The 27,958-nt window shown below is 36.0% G+C and overlaps 1 protein-coding gene across 4 annotated transcripts; it reads left to right on the top strand.

The window, feature by feature from the left end:
* Positions 1-1,210: 1,210 nt before the first annotated feature.
* LOC110661694 (uncharacterized) lies at positions 1,211-27,831 on the top strand. Of its 4 annotated transcripts, XM_058140026.1 has the most exons (20): positions 1,213-1,795; positions 1,863-2,032; positions 2,630-2,761; positions 3,509-3,580; positions 4,046-4,116; positions 4,204-4,303; positions 4,388-4,486; positions 6,159-6,285; positions 6,738-6,871; positions 6,980-7,039; positions 7,149-7,384; positions 10,395-10,824; positions 11,316-11,639; positions 11,830-12,432; positions 12,561-12,734; positions 20,385-20,615; positions 20,707-20,990; positions 26,628-26,912; positions 27,212-27,334; positions 27,524-27,831. In XM_058140026.1, the coding sequence occupies exons 2-20, from the start codon at positions 1,883-1,885 to the stop codon at positions 27,654-27,656; spliced, it is 3,768 nt and encodes a 1,255-aa protein (XP_057996009.1). In that variant the 5' UTR covers positions 1,213-1,795; positions 1,863-1,882; the 3' UTR covers positions 27,657-27,831. The 4 variants fall into 4 exon arrangements, 3 of the variants coding, with proteins under 3 accessions (XP_057996009.1, XP_057996015.1, XP_021676090.2); XR_009145713.1 differs by lacking the exon at positions 27,524-27,831 and adding an exon at positions 26,298-26,377 and having other exon boundaries at positions 1,211-2,032; XM_058140032.1 differs by having other exon boundaries at positions 1,213-2,027.
* Positions 27,832-27,958: the final 127 nt, after the last annotated feature.

Raw genomic sequence — 27,958 nt, 5'->3', positions numbered from 1 at the left:
AAACAGAACCAAACCGAAATATAACGATTCAGTTTGATTCGATTTTTCATTCATTTTAATTCAGTTTAATTTTTAAAATATATAATTTGACTTTCATAATTTGATTCAGTTCAATTTGAACGGAATGCTCACCTCTATTCATATTGCCTCATTTATTAACGACTAAAAATGATTTTGAAAACTTTTGTCTCAGTCTCTCTTTCTAATAACAGTTAAGATATTTGAAAATATATATTTTTTATGAGTTTCATCATTTTTAATAATAATAATAATAAATTATTTTTAAATTGTGAGATATTGAATTTAAGTATATAAAACAATATTAAATTAAGAGTGTAAAATTAAGAGTGTATTTAATAAAAAGTTAAAAAATTAAAAGTTAAATATTATACTATAAATTTTAATTGAAGATAATTATTAACCTAATTTTAAGTTTAATATTTAATGATTTAAAAAGATATAAATATTAATTTCATAAAAAATTAATATATTCTTTTTAAATATTTAAATAATATTAATAAAAAATTAAAAATTATCAAAATAATAATTATTCATTGTTATTCCTGTACAAAATGCCCTAAAGAGTTGAAATTTTGTATGCTTTAGTCAATGATCTGGCCTTTAATTTAGTAATATCTTCGTTTTATTTAAAGTGATGTTTTAAAAAAATTATTTTTATTTTATTTTATTTATTTAAAGAATTAATATTTTTTAAATTATACTCTTGTATATTGTTATCTGTAATACATTTATCTCTTACTTTTTCTATTTTAATTAAATTATAAAATATTTAATTTAAATCTTATATTTATTCGGAAGTTTAACTTTTTGTTCAAATTAATTTAAATGTTTCAAAACTCAATTTAACATAAAAATTAAAATTTATAAACTAAATTTTTTAATTAAAATAAAAAATTAAAAAAATTTAATTCATTAATTTTAAGATTAATTTTTTTATTTATTGATTTAAGTTTAAAAATTAAATGTTTAATTTTTATTTTTTTAATTTTTAAGTTAAAATAAATTAAAATTAAAATTTTTACATAAAATTAAAAATATATAAATTAAACTTCCATATAAAATACGGTAATTAAATATACATATATTTTAATTAATTATTAATATTTTTTAAATAAAAATAAGGTTATTTAATGATTTTATTACTTTTTATATAAAAACTTTAAAAAGCACAGAGGAAGGGAGTAGTACGAGAAAATGAGAGTCATCTCGGAGTTGGTTACTAATCAAAGCTTATTGTACTAAGGAAAAAAAAAGTATGACACGCTTTCCACGTTTACGTGTCAGGCCGGTAGAGGAGGAGAGACCAGAAAGAAGAGAAGCGACGGTGATAGACCATGAAGGACGGAGGAGTGTCACTGGATTAGTGTTTGCATTTCTTTATCCCACCGCCTCCCACAGAAAACAAACTCACAAGATTACACTCTACGCATGCCTTGAAGCTCCGCACCCAAATAAAATGTTTTTGCTTTCTCGGCTTTATAATATGATTATCTATCCATCTCTATCTCTCTCTCTCTCTGTCTCTCTCTCATCTCTCTTGTCGCTTTTTCTTCCTCTGCAAACATTCGTCTCTTTCTCTCGTTTCTTCAGGCTAACCTAATCACAAATCACAATCCTTTTCCTTTTAACTTTCATTTCCTTTCGAGTCTTTGTATAATCACTTTGCTTGCTTAATCATATATCTGCATGTAGCATTGCCGCGGTGATGGAACTCTGGACATGCACGTTAAATTGAGATTGAGCTAGCGGAGAAGAAAGAAAGTTGATACGGAGAGTGGGTGAATTTTGAATTTCTGAATTTTTAGTGGTGCATAATATTGTGAATTAATTGTTTATAGTAGTGCTAGTGTAAGGAGGAGCCATGTCCATACCTAAGGAGTTGGAGCAGGTGATGAAGCTTAGAGGTGGATCAGTTCTGGGAAAGAAGACCATTCTAAAGAGCGACCATTTCCCTGGCTGTCAAAACAAGCGACTTACTCCTCAGATCGATGGCGCTCCCAATTACCGTCAGGTTCTTTTATTTTCTTGATTTGGCACTTTTTATTGGAATATTTCTGGATTTCCAAATCTACGCATTGTATTGCATTGTCTTTCCTTTCTTTATCAAGGCAGATTTGGATGTCAAAATTACACTAATTCTCGGCTAGAAACAAACGAACTTGGATGGAATTTACAATAAAACGTGTTATGCGCTTGCCAATTACTTTACTATTTGCCTCCAGTTAACCACCTTTGAACGTATATGTTTATTCCACTTTCTTTGACTTTATAATTAGTTGGCAATAACCCAAATATTTGTTTTTGTTTTTACTGGAGGAACGATAGTCAATTATTATTGTTATGTTGGGTCAAATTTACAACTCGATAATATTACAAGATTTTGCCAAATGCTTCTATATAGTGCTTGTGAATGTAATGTGTGAACTTCTTATGGGCGGAGATGTATGCATACATATATGTTCTCAAGTCCTTTTTGGGGATCTTAATTGTTTTGTAAATGTCTTTAACTATGTTGTAGGATGCATATGATTGGTTTATGTAGGATCTAATTTGAATAATTTTGTTTTGATTTTATTTTATTTTTGCTTTTTGGTGGTTTCTGTAACAGGCTGATTCATTGCCTGTACATGGTGTTGCAATTCCAACAATTGAGGGAATTTGTAATGTTCTTAAGCATATTGGGGCCCAAAAAGATGGGAGTCGGGTACACGTTCTTTGGTTTAACCTTCGTGAGGAACCAGTAAGCCTATTTGTCGGCATGCAGGTTCTGTTGTATATATAACTAAGCAATTTTGGCGCCGTGCTTTGATTGGTTTTGTGCTATGCATTATTTTGACGAGTCATTATTATTGTCCGGCAATTGGTTTTCCTTTTGTTAATTATTCAGTTCCCATAACTTCTGAACTTGATTATTTAGTTTTTTAATGGTATAATCAACTCTTGAATTATGAGTTGCCATTTTCACTCCAATTTTGCCATCCTAAACGATTTCATTATAACATATATCCTGTGGCCCCTTTTGTCTTAATATAGTTAATGGAGGTCTCATTTGCTTAGCCTTGTAAATCAGGATATGTGAACAGGCATTGCCTTTCTAACCACTAACTCTGCAATATAACGATCTTTTTTACTTGTCATTTGCTACAAAAAATGTGCTCTTAATTTCAGATAATTTAAATGGAATAGCTATTATCTTCTATCAATCTTTGCAGTAGATTAAAACTTGAGGAAGCAAATTTTAATTTAAGTTATTAGCAAGTGAAGACTGTACAATGCTTTTCTTTGATTCATTCATTGGAAATGCATAAAGCATGCCTGCCCTGGAATATTTTGAAAAGAAGAAAAATGTTTGATGAGCTCTTTCTTTGATGAGCTCTTTCTTACTTGAATGAATGCAGTTTAAATTTAAAATTTATACAGCATGCACTTATGCTATGCTAATAACCTTTTTGTTTTTGAAACTTACTATTCTAACAACTTAAAACAGGTGGTGTACATTAATGGACGTCCTTTTGTCTTGCGTGATGTGGAAAGACCCTTCTCCAATCTTGAGTATACGGTATGCTATTTTTAAAGTAATTTACTTCTTATACATGGCTTACCTTAATCTCCTCGTGTATCCCTCTCACATGTTGCATTTCATGTTTTCTCTCCAAAATTCCCGTATGCATTCTAGGCTTCTAGCACTTGTATCTTTAATAACCTTAATGTCTTGATACTTGAATCTGGTTGCCAATTGCAAGTTTGAGAAACTGCCAAGTTTTAAAAGAGTGTCCAACTATAGGGTTGTTATAGTTTATAAGGTTTATGCTCATTTTCCATTGTGGTTTGAGCTTATTATGGTGTAGTTTGGTGAGTATTTCTTTCATATTTAATTTTGGATTAATCAGTTGGTTTTGCAAAAATAATATGTTTGCTTGAATGAATGCAAACCTCTGTGTGCGCGCGCGTGTGTATATATGTGTCTAACGATAATTTGCTTTCATTATTGTCTACTTGATAGCAACTTTTTGTATTGAATTAGGGAATCAACAGGTCTAGGGTTGAGCAAATGGAGGCTCGATTAAAAGAAGATATCCTGATGGAAGCTGTGAGGTGCTTTTGTTGGTTGAATTTGGTGTTTATCTCTAGTGCCCTATGAATACTATGTGATTTACCATCAATTGCTCTTGCTTGTGGCAGATATGGAAACAAAATACTTGTCACAGATGAACTGCCAGATGGTCAGATGGTGGACCAGTGGGAACCAGTGTCACATGATTCTGTGAAAACACCACTAGAGGCATGATCAATATAACTCTTTCTGCTTGTGAATTGGCAAAAAATGATTAGTCTACCAATTTTCTAACTTCATTCCTGGGTGTAGGCGAATGAGGAACTGCAATTAAAGGGGTTCCTTTTTGACTATGAACGTGTTCCTATAACTGATGAAAAATCACCAGGGGAGCGGGATTTTGATATCTTAGTGAGTTTCATGTTTTAAATCTTATATTAAAAGCCTGATTAATGATTTACTTTTCTGCATGAGACATCATGTTTCATTCCTATTTGAACAAATACACTTGTTGATTGCATAGACGTCACTCAATCACATTGTGGAAATTTTTAGTTGTGCCAGAAGCCAACAATTTGTTTTCTATTTTTAAATTTGTCTGCTCAGTCATGATAAAATGAGTGTAAGACTCCATGAGCAACTATGTTAAAAGAAATGTAGTATGATAGAATTCAGAGTGGCTTGTCTCCAAAATATAAATTGAGAAAGGCTGATGAGAGGATTTCTTTTGAAATGTACTGGAATCAATATCAAAGAATTTCTCATGGGTCATAAAGTTGTGAAGTGTTCTACAGATGTATAGCAATCAATGTCAACACGTGGCAGGGAGAGAGGTCACAGATTCTCTTTTCCTATATTCTACTGAATTTTTGTATCTTTAACTTCCAATGGAGCATATAATCATTACAACTGCTATTTGTATTCCATTTTGCATTTAGCCTGAACTGTCATGAAATAGGTACAAAATGAATGCATACGAGGAAAGAGGATTTTCTCTGTGATATCTGATTTCTTCAAAATTTTATATTTCCTTCTAAAATTAGATTCTATATCTTCTATTTGAAAGCATGGTTTTGTTCATACCTTATTCATTTATTTATGGGTAAATTACTTTTTAGTCCTTGAGGTATGTCAAAATTAACACATGTCCCTCGGTTTTTAAAAGGCAATGGTTTAGTCATTGGGTTTTGAATCCGTACAATTCAAAGTCCCTCTGTCCATATTTCCATCAATTTACCGTTAATTGTATATGAAATGACTAAGATACTCTTAAGAATAATTTACTTTTCCGTCCTTGAACTATGTTAAAATTAACACATTTATCCCTCCTCTTCACCTACACAAACCCACATAGCCACACACCCACACAGCACCTCAACCACCATTCTTCCTCCCTCTGTTTCCACAAAGACCCACTCTTTTCCTCTATGAACAGGGGCAATGATGGGTCTGGTCAGCTCCAGAGGTGCCGGTGGGCTTGGCTGGTGCTGGAAAAGGTGAGTTCCAAGCGGGTGGAGTTCACGGGTTGCGACTGAACCCACTAGATTCTCTGCCTTCTGATGGTTGTTCGCTGCAAGACCAATGGCGATGGGATTGTCTGAGGTTGGGTGTTCATCTGGCAGCAGGTCCTGGCTCGTCGGATTCCTGGAGTGGCCTGATTGGGGCTGGGTACCTTCTGTTCGTTGCCTCTCTCTCCCCTTGTGATTCTGACCTAACAGAATCATAGATGGAAGGACCTTTGAGTTGGATAGATTCAAAACCCCGGGATGAAAACTTTGACTTTTAAAAACTGAGGGACATATGTGTTAATTTTTACATACCTCAAGGACTAAATAGTAATTTACCCTTTATTTATTTGTTGTGGCTGGCCTAGGACTGTTTGCAATTTAGGTCACGTGGGATTTGGTTATGCATGTGTCTATATGCAATTTAGTTTTTCTGCATCAAAGAGTGTGGTTTCACATATTTTTGGTGGAAGAACTGTAGTTGTGGAATGTGCTAGGCAAGTCAGCCCTATTCACAGTTTTACTGATGTCCATTTGCTAATACTGTTAGTCTACTCTTTCTTCTTTATATTTTTCAGGTTGATAAAATTTATAGAGCAAACTTGAATAAAGAAATCATATTTAATTGTCAAATGGGACGTGGACGAACTACAACTGGGATGGTAATAGCAACTTTGGTTTACCTCAAGCGAATTGGAGCATCTGGTAACATTCACTTTCTACACTCCTTTTCCCATTCACCCCCCTCCCTTCCTTCTCTCTCTCTCTCTCTCTCTCTCTCTCTCTCTCTCTTGCTGCTTCTTCTTTATAACTATAGGCTGGGACTAGAAAAAATGTATTGAAAGAAAGAATTCATACAGTTTGCTTCTTAACTTTTATTCTGAAATGGTACCCAGTTGAGGAGTCAGGACTCGTTCTAGAGAATAATTCGTAAATGATCACTGCAATGATGGAGATTAGGGATGCACATGCAATAAGTAACTCGAAAAATACTTCGAGTTTCATTTGAGTAAAATATTATTTGTTTTTGGGTAACTCGGAAATAAGAACTGTTCTTTTGAAATATACTGTTCTTTTTTTAATTTCTATCTGAGTGTAAGTAATTGTTTTAATCATGATAGTGTTTGATGTTGTATTTATTATTTCATTTAAAATAGGTATTCCAAGAGCCAATTCAATAGGGAGAGTTTTTGACACTGGTTCTTCTGTCAGCGACAATTTGCCAAACTCCGAGGAGGCAATTCGTAGAGGAGAATATGCAGTCATAAGAAGCTTGACCAGGGTTCTAGAGGTATTTAATATCAGTTCTTATTGATCATTTCTGTCTCTTAATATCTAACTTACAGACACAGTTTTCTTGAGATTTTATGAATTGACTTATTTATTGTCATGCCTTTAGGGTGGTGTTGAAGGTAAAAGACAAGTGGATAAAGTCATTGATAAGTGTGCGTCCATGCAGGTAGGCTCTGAAATTTGTCATAATTCGTTCAGCTATACATCTTTGAGAAGTGTGAGATTTTTCCTTTTCTCCATTTTTTTTTCACTTAAATGAGGTTTCTTCATCACAGAACTTGCGTGAAGCAATTGCCAATTATCGCAATAGCATTCTTCGTCAACCAGATGAAATGAAGAGAGAGGCTTCACTTTCTTTTTTTGTGGAATACTTGGAAAGATACTACTTTCTCATATGCTTTGCTGTATATATTCACTCAGAGAGAGATGCCCTCCGTTCTAGTTCTTTTGGGCATAGCAGTTTTGCTGACTGGATGAGAGCACGACCAGAGCTGTATAGCATAATTCGTAGGTAAAGAAATAAGTGGTAATGGTACTGTTAATAGTTATATAAGTATGCATTCTTGGATTGAGTTTTAACTCAGTGGTAGGTTGAAATTGTCAGTGTAATGCTGAGTTGTATGAACATCCGATGCTTTTCCCTACTTTTCGTTTTTCACTGGTAACTGTTTAGGTTAATGATGTGGTTGTAGACTTCATGATTTGTCAAGGTGCTTTCTGATGGTCCAACTCCTCTGCTACTCTATAGCTGGACTGAGGCTAATCTTCACCAGTGTAGAAACATGCCTTCTTGGGTGGACCACAGATTGGACTCCTCTTAGGCCCTTGATGTTTTGGTTATGCTTTTATCAGCCCAGAATTATCTGGATTTTTTTTTCAACACTTTTGCTCATTATATGATTTAATCTCCACTAGCTGAGAATTTATGTTGATTTCTGGAAGGTGGCGCTAGATGGTTTTATAATGTGAACTTGAATGTGCAGATGCTGTTAGCTATATATATATATATTTTTTTTTTTCACCTAGATGCAATTTAAAGTTATGGATTTTCATCATGTTGCTAAAATTTTTGGTCCCTCTTATAGAAGTCTTTTTCAATTAGGAGACTAACTCCCATAGGATATCCTAGTAAAGGATTCCTAATTTATGTAGAAGTAGAATTTTAATTCATTTAGAATAAGAGATGATTTTATACATATATATACCTGTGTATTAACACCTTTAAATAAATGAAAAATACCTCAATTACATGGTATCAGAGCCTCAGGTCCCTAGTTCCGAAAGCCTTTTCCTTGAAAATTTCCTCCCGTCCACTGTTCTTTGTCATCGGCAAACTGTAACCTAGGAGGACTCCCTAGGGCCATCAAAATACCTCACAACCAGTCTCAGAAGGAGACCTAGGTGCCGATCGGCCGCCCCTAAAAGTCTGGTGACCGGACTTGGAGAGAGTGGCCTCCACGCGCCACTTCTTTGTTCTAAGCCCTATTCCACGCGCCGATGCGTGTCCGTGCGTGTGGCGTTTTCCGGCGACTTCCGACGGCCGAACATCCTTCCCCGGCGTTGCCCCGAATGGGTGATTCCATCCCTGCAGGCTTCGTTTGGTTTTGAGGCTACGTTCTTGGCAGTGTTTGGAGATTCTCTTTTCTTGGGTCACTAAATCTGTTAATATTCGATAGGTTGGGCTATTTGTGGACTGTGGACAGTTAAGGTGCAATGGCTAAGGGTGAGACCAAGTCTATAATCATTGATGTAGTCCCAGTGATGACTAAAATCACTGAAAACAAACTTAATGGCTTGAATTGCTTGGAGTGGAGCAAAACTGTTCGGATTTATTTGAGGAGCATTGATAAAGATGATCATCTCACTAAAGATCCACTGAATGATGATAATAGGTAAACTTGGTTAAGGGAAGATGCCCGTTTGTTCTTACAGCTTCGGAATTCAATTCGCAGTGAGATAATGAGCCTTATTAATCACTGTGAGTATGTTATAGAATTGATGCAATATTTAGAGTTTTTATACTCTGGCAAAGGCAATATTTCTTGCATATATGATGTTTGCAAAGCATTTTATCGACCTGAAAAACAAGACAAGACTCTTACAATATATTTTATGGAATTTAAACGTGTTTATGAAGAGCGGCTTGATTATCATACCATAATTGTACAAGCAAAGAGGTCTTAAGGCCAACCTCATCTAGTAATTAAAGTATCCACACTATTTCACACACTGATTGTGCCATAGCTTTGTATTTTAATTCAGCACTAGATCGAGAGACTACACTCTGTTTTTTACTTCTCCATGACACCAAATTACCTCCAACAAAGACACAATATCCGGTAGTTGATCTTCTATCAGCCTTAGAACTCGCCCAGTCTGCATCTGTAAAACATTCAATATTCAAATGCCCATTATTACTATATAATAAGCCTCGCCCTGGAGCTCCCATCAAATAAAACAAAATTTGTTTCAAAGCTTTCCAATGAGTAATAATTGGGGAAGGCATAAACTGACTTATCACACTGACTGAGTATGCAATATTAGGACGAGTTATTGTAACATAATTCAATTTACCTACCAACTTCTTGTATTTTTCTGGATCTTCAAATAGCTTACCACCCTCTGCTCTTCATATTGCTTCTAACCCTGTGTTCCATGAACGGACCAAGCATATTGAAATTGATTGTCATTTTGTCCGGGAAAAGCTTCAACAAGGGATCATCTCAACACAACACATTAAAACTGTAGAGCAATTAGGAGATATGTTTACAAAAGCTCTAAGCGGAACTCGGGTTGACTACATTTGTAACAAGTTAGGCATGATTAACATCTATGCTTCAACTTGAGGGAGAGTGTTATAGAAATCTTTTTCAATTAGGAGACTAACTCCTATAAGATATCCTAGTAAAGGATTCCTAATTTATGTGGAAGTAGAATTTTAATTCATTTAGAATAGGAGATGATTGTATACATATATATACCTGTGTATTAACACCTTTAAATAAATGAAAAATACCTCAATTACAGTCCCACTTAGGCAATAACTTCGTCAAGTCTATGTATATTTTATTGTCTGCTTGCAATATGGGTTATGTTGTTTTTGAAAACAACAGTTGGAATACTGTAGTGTTGAAGTTGAACACTTGAGCACTTGTACCCATTTTTGTATGACACTTTTATGGACGATCATGAGTGTATTTGCCTTCATTTATAATGATCAGGGTAGTATGCTGTAATATCTTGAGTGTGTTCTTGAGAAACTTAATGGTCATTATATTTGCTTCACCATTCATAGTTTGTCCCTGAGCAAGCAAATTCATTCATGGTTAATTATATATTTCCAAATATTGCAAGTTTACCACATGCTTGTGTAACTCCTCAACATCTAGAGTTTTTATAGTTTTTTCCTTTAACTCACTTGTCTCTATAAAATTAAGGCACTAAATCTGTCAGTTTGTGTCCTGCTGTCCTTAAACTAGATCACAGGTAACTTATTTTGCTGCTACTATTCCTTTTTGCAGGTTGCTCAGGAGAGATCCAATGGGTGCACTTGGTTATGCAAGTTTGAAGCCGTCTCTGATGAAGATTGCTGAATCTGCTGATGGCCGTCCTCATGAGATGGGAGTTGTTGCTGCTTTAAGAAATGGGGAGGTTTTAGGAAGTCAAACTGTTCTAAAAAGTGACCATTGTCCTGGTTGTCAAAACCCAATTTTACCGGAGAGAGTGGAGGGTGCACCTAATTTCAGAGAAGTTCCTGGATTTCCTGTTTATGGAGTTGCAAATCCAACTATAGATGGTATTCTCTCTGTAATTCGAAGGATTGGAAACCGCAAAGGTGGTCGCTCTATTTTTTGGCACAATATGAGAGAAGAACCTGTTATCTACATCAATGGAAAGCCATTTGTGCTCCGTGAGGTTGAAAGACCATATAAAAACATGCTGGAGTACACGGTAAAGACTATCATTTTCCTATCTATACAAAGTTAGCTGCAGGAAAATTAGAGGTGCATGTGGCTGAGACTTGACTGATCTTTCAACACTTCACTTTTTAATCTTCCATGTTGTTATATGACATGTACAGCACCAGAAATATCATGTTCACCAACAAGTGATGGATGAATAGATGTTGCTAAAATAGATAAATAAATAAATAAACTTGTGTATCGGGAAAATGCGGCGGCCTTATTGCCATGAGTTGACTGTTTGGCACTGTATGATTTAGGACTATATATTGTTACTTTTATAGCTTATTCCCAGGATGGAAGAACCATGTATGACATGTCTAGGTTGCTTGTATACAAAAGTGGTCTTCCACATAGGCATTGTTCTATGTTTGAATTTTATTTTATTTTTTTAAATTATTGCAAGCTGTGCTCAATTTCTCTTTCCCAATTTTCATGGGCTACAGTTGGTGAAGCTGAGATTATGATTCATGCGTTCAGGGAATTGATTGTGAGAGAGTGGAGAGAATGGAAGCTCGATTAAAGGAGGATATCTTACGAGAAGCTGAAAGCTATGCAGGTGCTATAATGGTCATTCATGAAACAGATGATGGGCAAATTTTTGATGCGTGGGAGCATGTGAATCCTGATTCTGTTATGACCCCACTTGAGGTCTTCAAATGCCTAGAGGCTGATGGGTTTCCCATTGAGTATGCACGAGTGCCGATCACTGATGGTAAAGCTCCCAAAAGTTCTGACTTCGACACATTGGCAGCAAATATTGCTTCTGCTTCCAAGGATACTGCTTTTGTTTTCAATTGCCAGGTTAAAGTTTTCCTTCTTTCACCACCACTGTTATAAGTGTGCTTAGGGATCTTTATTGATTTACACAAATTTGTTTGCTATCTTCTCATGTTGAAATTTTCTTTCTTTCTTCTGCCTTTCTCTCTCTCTCTCTCTCTCTCTCTCTCTCTCTCTCTCCTTTATTTTTTTTGGTCTTTTGCAATACTTGTAGATGGGGAGGGGAAGAACAACCACTGGCACTGTAATTGCTTGCCTTCTGAAGCATAGGATTGATTATGGGCGGCCAATTAGAGTCCTAGTTGATGATATGACCCGTGAAGAGGTGGATAGTGGCAGCTCTAGTGGTGAAGGAACTGGAGGCAATGCTGCTGCATCCCCCTCCAGTATTATCATAGTAAGAACTGGAACAAAGGAAAGTCGTGCTTTTGGCATTGATGATATCCTACTGTTGTGGAAGATAACAAGATTATTTGAGAATGGGGTGGAATGCCGAGAAGCCTTAGATGCTGTCATTGATAGATGCTCTGCATTACAGAACCTACGCCAAGCTGTTCTGCACTACAGAAATGTTGTCAATCAACAACATGTTGAGCCGAGGGTGAGGAGAGTAGCATTGAGCCGTGGTGCTGAATATCTGGAGCGGTACTTTCATTTAATTGCTTTTGCAGCCTATCTTGGAAGTGAAGCATTTGATGGATTTTGTGGGCAAGGAGAATTGAGGATGACATTTAAGAGTTGGTTGCATCAAAGGCCTGAGGTCCAAGCAATGAAATGGAGCATAAGACTAAGACCTGGGCGGTTTTTCACTATCCCTGTATATTTTCTCTGCCTACTTATTGGGGACTTCAGTATTGTTAATATATATACTTTTTTCCTGACTATTTAGATTCTCCTTTTATTACTGTTTTAACTTAGATATTGTTGTAAATGCTATTTATGCAGGAGGAGTTGAGAGCAGCGCAGGAATCTCAGCATGGAGATGCAGTGATGGAGGCCACTATCAAGGCCCGTAATGGTTCAGTTCTAGGAGCAGGTTCTATACTTAAAATGTATTTCTTTCCTGGTCAAAGGACTTCCAGTCATATACAAATTCATGGAGCACCTCATGTTTACAAGGTATGTGTAGTATCAAGCTGTTTCTTTGAAATTGTGATGCCACATGGAAAGGCTGCATATATATGATAGCTTAATTAGCATACTGTGATATTTGCTGCATTTTGTTATCAATATAACATTGGCCATAAGACATGCATTGCCTAAATGTTAGCCCATATTAAATCTTCTCCACCAACATGTTGCAGCTTGCGGGTAGGAGCGATGCCTACCTTTGTATTCCCTGGTCTCATAGATAAATTTATATTTTCCTATGTTTTGCATGAGTTTTTTAATTCCTTAAATTGTTATTGTATAAAATTGTGAGATGTCACTTTATTTGTTGATTGTATTTTAATTGTTTATGCTTATTGGTTTCAAATTTAAGAATTTTGTTTACAATTATAATTTATAAATATAGATTTATATGTGTATAAATATAGTGTAATGAAACTAAGATATTCGGTGATAGACTAGCCTCATGCTGATTCTTGCAAGTGCAATTATAGTTAAAATTTTATAGTGTTCATTGTTAATAAAATAAATAATCAGCATACAGTGTGGAAAGTTGGAAAAAATATGAAAAGGCAAAAGGCCTATTTTGGCCCTTAAACTATTGGCCCAAAGTCAAATAAGCCCTTAAACTTTTTTAGGGTCCAAAGAAGCCCATCAACTATTTAAAATGGTATATTTAACTCCAAAGAAACGATATTAATTAACACCGCTAAAAAGTGTGGTAAAATTACTGATTTGCCCACTTAATTATTGTCAACTTCTGCAAAAATATAAAACACATGCAAGAACGTAAAAACGCAGGAGATAAGCTCTGGTTAGCTGTACCTCTAACTCTGGAACCATTGTGAAGAGAAAGGAGATGAGACACCAAGAGATGGGGAGGGTCCAGAGTTTTCATTTTTTTTTTTTTTTCAATGCACTAATCTTCTGCAGAACGAGAAAGATTTGTAAGTTATAAGACAAAGACATCCACTTAACTCAAAGATCTAAAAACTATACTATCATACTGACTATTGATGATACACTTAATTGAGATCACCAAATTATACACAAAACTTGTTTTTCATACAGTTATAGGAGTAAGCACCCACCCAAATCCTAGTCATGCAATTATAGGAGCAATAGTATACACTATACATACAGTGAGGTGTAATTGGGTAGTGTTGATTTGGTCTTCTTGGAAGAACTCTGAAACATCTACCTTTCTCGTTTTCTCTTTCTACAACATAGAGTCGATGAGCGCTATTTCTCTAAGGAGCAGAGCTTGCATTTCCATGTTGTGCAAGTTGTTGGAACTTGTAGATATGAAATCATTCACTTCTTCTGTAGAAAACAACGAATTTAGAAAATTTTCTTTTATATTTCTTTATACTAAAATGATTTACAAGCATTCTAATTTATATACAAAGGTTAAGACTAACTAGAAAACTAATAATAACCAATAAATATAATGATTCCTAATTATTTTCTAATTTACAGTTAATTTACACTGATTAAGGGATTTACACTAATTAAGGAATTCTAACATTCCCCCTCAAGTTGGTTCATGTATGTTGCACATGCCCAACTTACAAACTAGGGTATGAAACCCCTTACAACTTAATCCATTAGTGAACAAATCAGCTAACTGGTCTTTCGACCCTACGTAAGAGATACTTAAGGAACCATTGACAACTTTTTCTTTTATGAAGTGTCAGGCAATCTCTTTATGCTTGGTCCGATCATGCTGAACTGGATTGTGAACTATACTGATGACAGCTTTGTTATCACAGAACAGGGACAAACCACTAGTTTCTTGCAATTTTAATTCCTCCATCAACTTTCGTAACTACAATAGTACACAAATACCTTGAGCCATTGCTCTAAACTCAGCTTCTGCACTGGATCTAGCTATCACATTTTGCTTCTTGCTTCTCTAAGTGACTAGATTACCACTAACAAAAGTACAGTAACCAGATGTCGATCTCCTATCATCAAGAGATCTACCCCAATCTGCATTTGTAAAGGCCTTCATCTGAAGATGGCCATACTTTGAGAAAAGAAGTCCTTTCCCAGGTGCAGATTTTAAGTATCGCAAGATGCCGAAAATAGTCTCCAAATGAGGTTCACGAGGATCATGCATATATACTAGACCCACTGCATATGCTATATCTGGTCTGGTATGCGAAAGGTAAATCAGTTTGCCAACCAACCTCTGATATCTCCCAATATCCACGGATTTCCTAACTCTAGCTTGCAATTTGTGATTTGCCTCAATGGGAGACTCTGCTGGTTTACAACCTAGCATTCCTGTTTCCTCCAACAGATCTAGTATGTACTTCCTTTGAGAAATAAAGATTCCTTTATCTGATCTGCAACTTCTATTTCAAGAAAGTACTTTAGCCTTCTCAAATCTTTGATTTCAAACTCCTGTGCTAGTTGTTCCTTTAGATGAATCATTTCTTTCCTATCATCACCAGTTACCACAATATCATCTACATAGACAATAAGCAGAGTGATCTTACCCCTATAGTGTTTTACAAACAAGTGTGTGATCAGCATTGCTTTGGCAGTATTCAAAAGAAACCATAGTCTTACTAAACCTGTCAAACCATGCCCTAGGTGACTATTTTAAATCATATAGTGCTTTCTTCAATCTGCAAACTTTTCCTCTGGTCTTCCCATTCTCAAACCCTGGAGGGATTTCCATATATATTTCTTCTTTTAAATCACCATGTAGAAAGGCATTTTTTACATCAAACTACTGCAAATCCCATTCAAGATTTACTGCACATGATAGTAAAATTCTGATGGTATTCATTTTAGCAACAAAAGCAAATGTTTCCTGGTAATCTACCCGATACGTCTGTGTGAAGTCTTTTGCTACCAGCCTAGCCTTATACCTTTCAATCGAACCATCTGCTCTATGTTTCACAGTGAATACTCACTTGCATCCAACTGGTTTTTTCCTCAGTGGAAGAGTAACAAGTTCCCATGTCTTATTCTTTGCTAGAGCTTTTATCTCCTCCACCATGGCTGCCTTCCATTTTGGATCAAGACATGCTTTCTTCCAATCCTGTGGAATAGAAACAGAGGAAACAGATAATAAAAATGCTCTATAGGATGGAGACAAAGAATCATAGGAAATGAAGTTAGAAATGGGATGTTTAGTACAGGTTCTAACACTTTTTCTGAGAGCAATAGGAATATCAAGATCATTATTAGAAGAAGGAAGAGTAGACTGAGAATTAAAATTAGACTTTTCAGGAACCAAAAGAGACTCATCACATACCTCAAGATGTTCAGAAATTGAATCCAGAGATTCCGGTTGATCAGCAGTCTCCTGCTCGATGGCTATATCTTTCTTGTTCCGCCGAGTATAGATTCTCAAATTTGGTCCATTTAGTCTCCCTTGAGATTTAGGTGACTCCCTCTAAGTATCATTATTAGGTATAGGCTTTAGACCCAGATTTTCTCTTTGAAGTTGAAAGTTGGGAGAGCACAAAGAAGAAGGGAAAGGGAAAGGGAAAGGGAAAGGGAAAGGGAAAGAAACCTCTTTTTCTTTTCTATGCTCCCCCTAAAGAGGTGAATGGAAATAAGATTCAGATCCCCTAAAGGTAACATCCATGCTTATAAAATATTTCCGTGTAGGAGGGTGATAACACTTATATCCCTTCTGAGTACTGGAATAACCAATAAAGACACACTTGAGGGCTCGAGGTTTTAACTTCTCCCTATTAGGCTGATGAACAAAGCAAACACAACCAAAGACCTTTGGAGGAATAATATATGAATTTTTACCTTGCAAAACCTTTAAAGGACTCTTAAACTCTAAAGTCCGGAGTGACATCTTGTTAATAAGATATGCAGCAGAAAGAATTTCATCCCCTTAGTAAGGTTTGAGAATATTCATTATAAACATAAGAGACCTAGCAACCTCAAGTAAATGTTCATTTTTTCTCTCAGATACTCCATTTTGAGCACTAGTGTTAACACAACTAGTCTGATGCAAAATTTTGTGTGACTTCAAATATTCCTGAAAAACTCTATTTATATACTCTGTGCCATTATCAGTTCTCAGTATTTTAACATGAGCATCAAACTGGGTGTTAAGCATTTTGTGAAACTGCTGAAAACATGAAAATACTTCATTTTTTCCTTTCATCAGATATACCTAAGTTAACCTACTACAACAATCAATAAAGGTCACAAACCATCTATAACCTGATAAAGACACAGTTTAAGTAGGCCCCTACACATCAGAATAGATAGTTATAAAAGGAACTGAAACCTTATTATTTTTTGCAGAATAGTATGTTTGGCAAACTCACAAGCATCACATACTAACAATTCAGTTTTGCATTTCTTAAACAAAAGAGGATAAAGTTTCTCTAAAACAGTAAATGAAGGATGTCCAAGTCTCCTATGCTACTGAATAATTTTTTACTCAGCACCCATAGACTGTCCCAACATGGTCTGATCAACACAATCATTCAATAGATATAGCCCATCTTGCAGTCTGCCATTGTCAGTCGTTCTCCCTGTTATCAACTCCTGAAACACACAATGAGTGGGAAAAAATTCAATTTTGTAGTTGCGATCTTTTGTAATAGAACTGACAGACAAAAGGTTAATAGGAAAGCTAGGTACATGTAAGACAGAACTAAGACTTATAGTAGGAGTGCATTTAACAGAACCTGTTCCAGAAACATTAGATAAGGATCCATCTGCAATGCGGACTTTTTTTTTGCCTAAACATAGAGAATAGGATATGAATTTATTCGAAGAGCCTGTCATATGTTTGTTTGCTCCAGAATCTATAACCCAAAATGAATTATTATGATTGGCAAGAAAAGCATTACCTGAGTTGATGAAGTTAGAAGAGACAACTGTAGTGGATTGTGATTCAAGCTGTGATAGGAATCTTCTCAAAGTCTGTACCTCTTCATTGGAAAATATCCCAGTGATAGCAGTATCTTCAGAAACACTCAGCCTCAGATACATTTGCTTGTGATTTAGCAGAGCCCATCCTTTTTCCTCCACGCCCTTTAGTTGGGCAGCCGTGCAGCTTCCAACATTGTTTTTTGGTGTGCCGAGATTTCCCACAGTAGTCACAATGCAAGTGATCCTTATCTGATGGACCATATGACTGTTCTCGTAAGGAGTTAGCATCCAGCCCAGCCTTATCAACAGCTGTAAAATTGATCATGACACTCCTTCTCCTCTCCTCCTGCTGAACATAAGAGTATGTCTGCCTTAAGGTGGGCAAAGGATCCTTACCAAGCACTTGGACCCAAATATGATCATACTCCACATTTAGCCTAGCAAGAAAATTATATATGTACTCCTTCTCAACCAATTAATGGAACTTAACTGCATCAGCCGGACATGAAGCCTGAAAGTCCTGATAGAAATCCAACTCTTGCCATAGACCTCTCAGTTCCGCATAATACTTAACAACAGTCAACTCACCTTGTTTCATTCCATGAACTTTGTTCCTAAGCTCATAAACTTGTGCATTATTCCTAACTTGAGAATAAATCTGAGAAACAACACTTCAAATGGTAGCGGCACTGTCTAACAGTAAATACCCACGAGCTATATGAGGTTGTATAGAATTGATGAGCCATGACATAATAAGAGAGTTCTCCGACTCCCACTGGCTGTAGGTAGAACTAGTACTTTTTGGCTTTTTTCTATCTCCAGTGATATACCCCTGCAGTCCTCTAGCCTGAATGAACAGTAGACAAGATCTAGATCATGCCAAATAATTAGTTCCATCCAACTTTTACTGGACTAATTTGTAAAGAGGGATTATCACCAACAAATTCAGCCTTTGTTTTAAAGGCTTTCTTCTTTTCATCAGTCATTTTTCAATTAAAGAAATAGGCACTAAGACAGAAAGTAAGAAACTGGGCAACGGAAGGTGCCAAAAAAAAATGAATGTGCAAACTAGGTGTGAAAACACATTGGTCAGAGGCGCGTCGGACAGGGAAGGTCGTTGGCAAGAGGTGCGGTCGGAGAAATCACAAAAAAAAAAGGGTGCACGCGCCGGCGCTTGAAGAATGATGCGAGACTTCTGGAGACGTGTGAGCTCACGCACTTCATCGAAAGCCGGCGGGACTCCGGGCGTAGGCTGATCGGTTGGTGTCCTTCCTCCTCAAGTGGGTGGTGACAGTCACCTCCCTTCCTAGAACGACGTAGAAGGTTGACCCAAAAAAAAAAAAACCCAGAAATACATTGTTCACGCTAATAAATTTTGGCACTGCTCTGATACCATGTAGAAAACAGAGAATTTGGAAAATTTTCTTTTATATTTCTTCATACTAAACTGATTTACAAGCATTCTAATTTATATACAAAGGTTAGGACTAACTAGAAAACTAATAATAGCCAATAAATACAATGATTCTTAATTATATTCTAATTTACAGCTAATTTACACTGATTAAGGGATTTACACTAATTAAGATATTCTAACATCTTCTCTTGAGTTGCTATTGTTGACTATCCTCCTCCACATTTTTAATTCACTTCTCGAGTTACCAGCGACAGGTTCGACTTCATCCTCCACTAAAGCATAGACCACTGGCGTTCTAGATGTTGTACACACCATGAAGGATTGAAGCTAGTTATCATACCACCCTTTTAAGTTGAAGGGCACTGCATTATGATTAAGCTTGCTAAACCCTTCAAACAAGTTCTCATCTGAATCCAATACAATCTTTTACTTTCTTGAATCACTCTTGACCATGTTCATGAACCAATATCCTAATTTTCTGCAACAAATGCATCTTTAGAGTTATCAATAGAAGGCCTTTATTCGTATAGAAAGAGAGAATATTTGAAAGGCAACGATGTGGTGAATGAAAGGAATATTTTAAATGAATTAAAATATTTTAGAATAATATTATATTATTTTTTATGGTCTTGTAACAGTCAATTAACAGTCAAATGTGATCTTGGACTTAATTGAATTAAAATTAAACTATATAGGACTTATTTGATTTATTTTAATAGTTGAGGGGTTTCTTTGGACCCAAAAAAAGTTTATGTGCTTATTTGACCTTTGGCCAATAGTTTAAGGGCCAAAATAGGCCTTTTGCTAATATAAAAAAAAAAATGGAAAAAATGTGTTAAATTTTAAGAAAATACCTTGGAGATATTTGTGGGAAATCTTGTTCATTATCTTTGAATACTTTTTTGACTATAATTTTCAAATGTAATGAGATATTTATGATTGTTTTAGGTTTATGTATAGACCTTTTCTATGCATTGAAGTTCCATAGAGTTATTTTTCTATAGTAATTTTGTTTGGTCTTCATGATTATATACTTGTAGCTGTGGCTTTTTATGTGCCACTGTTGTTATGTTTATGAATTATTTTTCATTATGCTTGTCATTAGGACTATATATATATATATATATATATATATATATATATATATAAAATTGATGTTATGTTGAGCATTAGGAAACTGAAAAGTCACATTAATTAATGGTAATAATGTGATATTAGTTATTACAAATGATAAAAATATAGCTCAAAAGGATGGAAACAAGATGCATTAAAAGTCTTAATGTGCCACATGGGATATTTTCATGGCTAAGAAGATAGAAATTCGACAGTCTCACTAGCGTGTATATATATACTCATCCTTGTCTGATGATGGGCTTCAGGTGGACGGATACCCTGTGTATAGCATGGCAACTCCAACAATTGCTGGTGCTAAAGAGATGCTAGCATATTTGGGTGCCAGGCCCAAGTTAGAAGAATCATATTCTCATAAAGTGATATTGACCGATCTTAGAGAAGAAGCAATTGTTTACATTAATAGCACGCCATTTGTCCTTAGGGAGTTGCATAAACCTGTTGATACACTCAAGCATGTTGGAATTACTGGTCCTGTGGTATGTCACTGCCGGCCTATATTTGCCCTAAGAACTAATTACAATGCCAAGTTTTTCCTCTCTACTGCCTTTTCATGCAACTGTTTTACAGGTGGAACATATGGAGGCACGACTAAAAGAAGATATAGTATCTGTGGTGAGACAATCTGGAGGTAGAATGCTTTTACATCGTGAAGAATATAACCCAGCAACAAATCAGTCCAGTGTCATAGGATATTGGGAAAACATCTTTGCAGATGATGTGAAGACACCAGCTGAAGTGTATGCTTCTCTAAAAGATGAGGGTTATGATATAACATATGGCAGGATACCATTAACTAGAGAGAGGGAGGCTTTAGCTTCTGATGTTGATGCAATCCAGTATTGCAAAGATGAGTAAGTATCAATTCCTATCTTCTGCGCCATAAAAAATTTGTTTTTTCTTTTGAACCAGAAAAAGTTGTTCTTTAACTAGCAGTAATATAGCAATATGCCAACTGAATAATTGAATAATCAAGGTAGTTGGAACATGATTGTAATTGCTGTCCTTCGGCTCACTGTCCCTGTGTCACGACCCAAATTATGAACCGGACTAGGATTTGGGTCAGCATAAGACCCTCAAAGTCCGTAGTAAGATTAACTATTCCTAACCAAACTATAAGGCCCATCACTGTAGTCCAATTTCAAGAAAACAAATAGACAGAGTCTGGCCATAAATTGGACTATCCAATTGGGAGTTTTCAACTCACCCGACTTGTGAACATAAAATAACTCAACATATCTCAATTTGGGGAGCTCAGCTCACTCTCACCATCCTCAATATAGTCAATCAAATAAATGGAAGCTTAGATCCCTCATCCAAGGAGGTAACTCTTTCAACATCCACATATAATCATAATGAATTACAATAACATCAAAAGATTTAAATTATACACTCCCTGACAAGAGCAGAATACAAATAGTAAATGTGGAGTTCTAGATTTCAAATCAATAGAATGAAATACACATATTTGCTGTTAATAAACCTGTGAGAAAAGAAGCAGGTTAATCATAAAAAGGACTTCCTGTAACCTAGAAAAATTGGGTAAATAGGAGTGAGCGTTCGACTCATAGAGTAAGATGTTGATTTTAGATACAATTTTTATAACTATCTAAGTCTAATACATTCTTGAAGATGAAATGCAACACATTCACATATTTCAAACAAATCAAATCATATTCACATAAAAGATAAATTGGAGCACTTATACACCCGTGTGTCTGAACCCTCTGGATCTATGTTTGAAGCCACCTTTCTTGTTACTCCTAGTCCTTCCACTGTGATGACTCTGGCTGCCACCACCCATGGTACTCATATAAGGCATACCAAATGATCCTTCAGCTTTATTCTTCTTTGTCCTACCACCTTCATCACATGTATAACTGATCTTTATTTGCTGGGCTCTATCCACTACTATATCAAAAGGTTGGTCCGACAACATAGCCGGGTTCGCATACCTCCTGTCTAGCCCTTTCAAAAATCTCTTTACCTTTATGCTTTCTGTGGCCACAGCAGTAGGAGCATACTTGCTCAACTCCAAGAACTAAAAAGCATATTCATCCATTGATCTGCCATTCTGTCTTAAGGCTTCAAAGGCCCACTGCTTCTGATATCTGAAGCTCTCTGGTACAAACCTGTTTATAAATAGTTCTACAAACTGTGTCCAGGATAGACCCTTAATCCAGGAAAGCGTGTAGTCGGTCATCCACTGTCTTAGCACAGGTCCCATCACATGCTACACACTCTATCAACTGTAGCTCCACTCTTGCCTGTTTGCAAGAGTCCAAGAATCAATATGCATCATCTGTGGTATCATAAGTCCAAGGCACCAACTTCCTAAAATTTATTATCTGTTTGTATGGTCATACTAGACTAGATAAAGTCCATACTATACTAGATAAAGTCCGTAATGAGAGTATTAGAGAAAAGGTAGGAGTGGTGTCAATTGAGGATAAGTTGAGAGAAGGGAGATTGAGATGGTTTGGTCATGTGAAGCGTAGACATACGGAGGCTCCAGTTAGACAAGTAGAGCACATTAGGTTAGAGGATAGAAAGAAAAAAATGGGTAGACCTAAATTGACTTGGAGGAGAGTAGTACAACATGACCTAGAAACATTACACATTTCTGAGGATTTAACCCAAAATTGTTTAGTGTGGAGAAAGAGAATCTATATAGCCGACCCCAAATTTTTGGGATAAAAGCTTAGTTGAGTTGAGTTGTATGGTTCCTCTTGATGTACTAGTGGCAGTGGCCGTTGCTGTGGAGGGTGGACCATGTATTGAGCCATCATGTCTATAGTTCTCTGTTCTTTGTAGGCCTGCTAGAGTGGCTACCATTGGATCCATAGGACCCTAGGCCATAAAGAACTGTTCCTTTACTTCTGGTTATTGCTCTTCCACTTGAGCAGCTCTAGGTCTCCTAACTCGTCTCCTTGGGGCAAGTGCCTCATCTTGCACCGATATTTCATCCGGCACTCTTGGTTTTGGTACCGTAGCGGCTCTCTTACCTCTATGCATTTTCCTGAAATTCAGCAGTATTAGCCTATAAAATCCAAAATAAAATACCATATAACTACAATTCATATAGGTACATAAAGCAGAAACTAGATGCAAAGATGATAGAGTAAGGACAAATAGGAACCCTATAAATGGGAGCTCACCTCCCTCATCCAAGGAGGTAACTCTCTCAACATCCATACATAATCATGATAAATTACAATAACATCAAATGATTTAAATTATATAGCCCCCGACAAGAGCAGAATACTGATAGTGTATGTGGAGTTCTAGATTTTAAATCAATAGAATGAAATACACATATTTGCTATTAATAGACCTATGAGAAAGGAAGCAGATTAATCATAAAAGGTCCTCCTGTAGCTTGGAAAAACAGAGTGAACAGGAGTGAGCGTTCGACTCATAGAGTAAGATATTGATTTTAGATAAAATTTCTATAACTATCTAAGTCTAATGCATTCCTGAAGATGAAATGCAACACATTCACATATTTCAAACAAATCAAATCATATTCACATAAAAGGTAATTTGGAGCACTCATACACCCGTGTGTCAAATCTATATATATATATATATATATATGGGAGCTGATTCTCTATATAGCTCTCTTAATTCTAACCTCTGTTAGCGAGATCAATTCGAGCCGGACTTTCACTTAATAATCCAAATGTGGGGGTTAGCGAGATTAACTCAAAACTATACTCACACCGACTTATCCACAAAAAGTATTGGGTCTCAGCGAGTCAAGCTCCAGCCGTGTCTATCCGTCCTATCAATATCCATAATCACATCACACGCACACCGACACGCACACAGCTCCAAATTACCATAAAGTAACATCCACAATAAATTCATCATATACATATGCAATACAAGGTGTGCTTAATAATTAACTATATACATATATTTATAAGTGAATACATAAGCATGTCTTGAATAGATAATAATATTGAAATTGTAAATAAAATCAATATCTACTCACAAATTAATCAGAAGTTACTTTGGCGGCTAAGTGAAAGAATAGGGTTGACCCTGATCAACTAAACAATTATATTATACTTTCATCAGTACTAAGTCAAAACAAGCCTTTAAAGATACAAAAGACACCTTAATTTATGTTAGAAATTTGATAGAGTTTCCTCTGTACTTAGGACCTATCCAACCTGCAAAGTAGCTTAAATAATACTTATAAGGTCACAAGCCTCAAGTCCACATTTTAACATCATCACATGGCCCCTCTTGGGCTCTCCAAACCAGGCAAACTTCACATAATCAGACAATTCAGTTATAGTCTTTAAAACTGACATTCTGCAAAAACCATCCAAATTAGCTTTAAAAATTCTAAAATTGTGCTCCATGGTCCATCACAATGCTATAACATTATTACAAAAGGAAATACAATTTTTTAACAACCCACGAATATTTTATGGATTTTTATTTTAAACTCAGCACTAGGCAAATAAGGGAATTTGGAGTTCGGGTTTACTTACTCCAATTCTAACGCTGGGAACACGTCCGGGACGTTTGAAAATTGTGGCAAGGACTGTAATGTTAACCCGTTTCCGAGGTAGCTTCGGCAGCTCGTCTGTCTGGCCCGAAAATGCAGATCCGAGCGCCTATGAAATTTTCGGGAAACGAAAGTACCTACGCGAAACTCACAACATCAGGAGTTAAAATTTAATTTTTATTTAATTAAATAAGCTCATTAAAGACTAAGAAAAATACTACGAAGTTCGCGGGACCCACCGAATTTTTGATGTTAGAAAATTTTGAAATTTATATCACCATGAAGCTCTCACCGAGTAGAGCGTGCTAGTAGTCTCAAATCCACCGTGGGGTTCTCAGTTTAGGAGAAATTTAGCTCAAAAATCAAAATGGACTAAAACTTCTCGGGCTTGATTAAGATAAATCACTTAATGAAAATGGGCGTTCTAGGTGTCTTTGGAAAGCTCTTGGAGAGTAGAACAAAATGGACACAAGACCTGGTTTGATTGGTGGCCGGATCGGCCGAAATCACGTCGGGAAGATGAAACGGTGTGCACGTGAGGAGGGAACTTCTGGCGCGTTTTTCCGACCAATGGAGCAGCGGCCGGCAATGGGGAGGCTACCTAAGGGAGAGCCAGCGAGGGAGGAGCAAGGGAGGGTGGCCGGCCGGCGTGGGGAAGGGAAGAGGAGAGAGAAAATGGGAGGAGAAGGGAGGGTGTCGAACGCGCTGGGGAAGGGGAAGAAAAAGAGAAATGGACCAGTTTGATTTGATCGGTCTGATTTGGTTCAATTCGATTCGGCCGATTCGATTCAAGTTACCCGAAATTCGATTTTTACTTTGCCCTGAGACCCAAAATGAGGTCCAAAAATTTCGAAAAAATTACAAAAAACTCAGAAAAATTTGTGGAGTCCAAATATATTTTTGGATTTGCCATGTGGTCTTTAAATAAATTTTTAAAAATCGATAAAATTTATTATCTCAAGAAAATCAAACCTGATTTTAAAAATCCAGAAAATTTCAATTTAATTCTCATAATATTTAATAAAATAAAATATTATAATTTACATATAAAATAATTATTTAAAAATTTAGAGTGTTACACCCAGTCTCTAAAGCCTAGCAAATATCATCTTTACATTCTCTCACTTCCCTGGGTCAGCCATTATAAATTGTAAGGGAAAAGAATAGTTTTATTCTCAAATTTGTCAACTTTTCCAGCATTCATTTAAGATGATAAAGATTGGCAATCCTTTAAAGAATACCACTTTGGCTGTGTATGTCATATGTTAATTGTGTCCCTTTTTCCTTGTGGTCTTGCCCATCCAGAGGCTATTGCAGTAGCTGAAAGCCTGAAATACTGTATCATCACTAGGCAGATTGTTAGTTGCATAATGAATCTTTAAGAAATCATGTAACACCAACCAAAAAATTAGTCAAACGCAGAGGCCATTTCTTGTTTAGGGACATTAACATAATGAACTTGACCAATTTGATTGGCACTAAATAATGGCAAAGTCGGTGAGAGAATCAGTTTTGAATTAACTTCATACTTGTCCAAAATTTTCAACTGCTAACATTCATGCACCATATCATCATGTATTTATCATATATTTTCAGGAACCAAATGAAATTCATTAAATGACCATTTTACTTTTGGTAGTCTGCAGTACCAAGAGCAGGTATTCTCAACAAGACAAACGCTCCTATGTTCTTTTGGTAGTCCGCAAGTGCCAAGAGCGGGTATTCTCAACAAGACACTCCCATGTTCTTGAACCTCTACCATCATTTGAATTAGATTATAATAATCATTTTCCTAGTCAAAAAGATTTGCAGATCTTTGATGGTGGCAGATTGAACTTTTTCTTTTGTGTTATTGGATGGAGTCTTAATATTTTGGACTTTCGATTATTAATGATTTATATAATAATGAGTTATGCTTTGTTCTTGTTTTATCCTTAATTTTATTGTGAAAATGATGATTTGTTTGTAGGTGTGGAGGGAGTTACCTTTTTGTTTCACACACGGGGTTTGGTGGCGTAGCTTATGCAATGGCAATTATTTGTATTAGACTAGGTGCAGAAGCAAACTTCACAGCAAAGATTCCACAAACGTTGGTTGGTACAGAGTCATTTTCTGTGCATGAAGTGAACTTACCTTCTCAATCCTGTGATGAAGAGACACTCAAGATGGGCGATTACCATGACATACTAAGTCTTACAAGAGTTCTCATGTATGGTCCAAAGAGCAAAGCAGATGTTGACATTATTATTGACAAGTAATTTTTCGTTTCTTTCCTTTTCTTACAAAAATAATAACTAGAAAGGCACTTACCTGCAACAGAGCAAAGCTCTGTTTTTCACATGAAGGCAGAGAATTCTTCATGACATAGGGAAGAAAAACTGGTTCACTGATTCTTCTCTTCTCCAATTGTATTCGGCAGAGTAATATCTCTATAAATTGTGGTTTGTTTTGCTTAATGTGGTCTTCTATTGTTTATTTTATTGCTATATTTTCTTTAAATTAATTCTTTTGTGGTTTGATTTCTGATGCTGAGTTTGTTTCTCTGTTTTAAAGGTGTGCCGGTGCTGGGAATTTACGTGATGATATTCTATATTACAGCAAGGAACTCAGAAAGTATCCCGATGATGATGATGAGCAACGTGCATACATCATGGATATGGGCATTAAAGCTTTAAGGTTAGTTCGCATTCTTTCATTCTTTGCCATTAATTGACATAAAGACTCAATCAAGAATTGCTTTGTAACTTTACAGAGTTGAGTTGGCAACTTTTCTGTGAAATATGAAGAGAGATCACTGAGCATTTGTTTCTGTTGTGCACAATTGCTCAAACATTGTAATAATCCTTTCTTTCTGTCCATTTGCAGGCGGTACTTCTTTCTCATAACATTCAGATCTTATCTTTATTGTGCTAAACCAACTGAAACAAGATTCACAGCTTGGATGGATGCAAGACCTGAACTAGGACATCTTTGTAATAACCTCAGGATTGATAAATAATTTCGGGTGTACAGCAATCTTCAATTGTATCTGTACAGTTAGTCATGCTTGTTGGTTGTTGTAGCTTCTCCATTAATAACCTCTCTTACTCTTTGCTCTTCCTCTTGGTTGATAGATGTGCTCAACTGGTGCATCACTCAAAAATCAATAAAACTCGTCACTGGGTTCGTCTCAAGCAGAAATTCAATTTAATTTCGGCTGGTATTTAAGGTCAGAGGGATTTAGAATGCAAGCTGGCCCTCTATCGCTAAGGTTGTACTAAGTAAGGAGGCCACCTAAGTAAAACTCATTCTTGAAAATCG

The sequence above is a fragment of the Hevea brasiliensis genome, chromosome 2 (genome assembly GCF_030052815.1).
Source record: "Hevea brasiliensis isolate MT/VB/25A 57/8 chromosome 2, ASM3005281v1, whole genome shotgun sequence".
Taxonomy (NCBI): Eukaryota; Viridiplantae; Streptophyta; class Magnoliopsida; order Malpighiales; family Euphorbiaceae; genus Hevea; species Hevea brasiliensis.
This window is presented reverse-complemented; position numbering and strand designations above follow the sequence as displayed.

Excerpts from the sequence above, each read along its gene's own strand:
- LOC110661694 (XM_058140026.1), top strand. The coding sequence starts at position 1,883 with ATGTCCATACCTAAGGAGTTGGAGCAGGTGATGAAGCTTAGAGGTGGA. Across the intron at positions 2,033-2,629 it reads GCGCTCCCAATTACCGTCAG|GCTGATTCATTGCCTGTACA; the intron begins GTTCTTTTATTT and ends TTTCTGTAACAG. Across the intron at positions 12,433-12,560 it reads GGCGGTTTTTCACTATCCCT|GAGGAGTTGAGAGCAGCGCA; the intron begins GTATATTTTCTC and ends CTATTTATGCAG.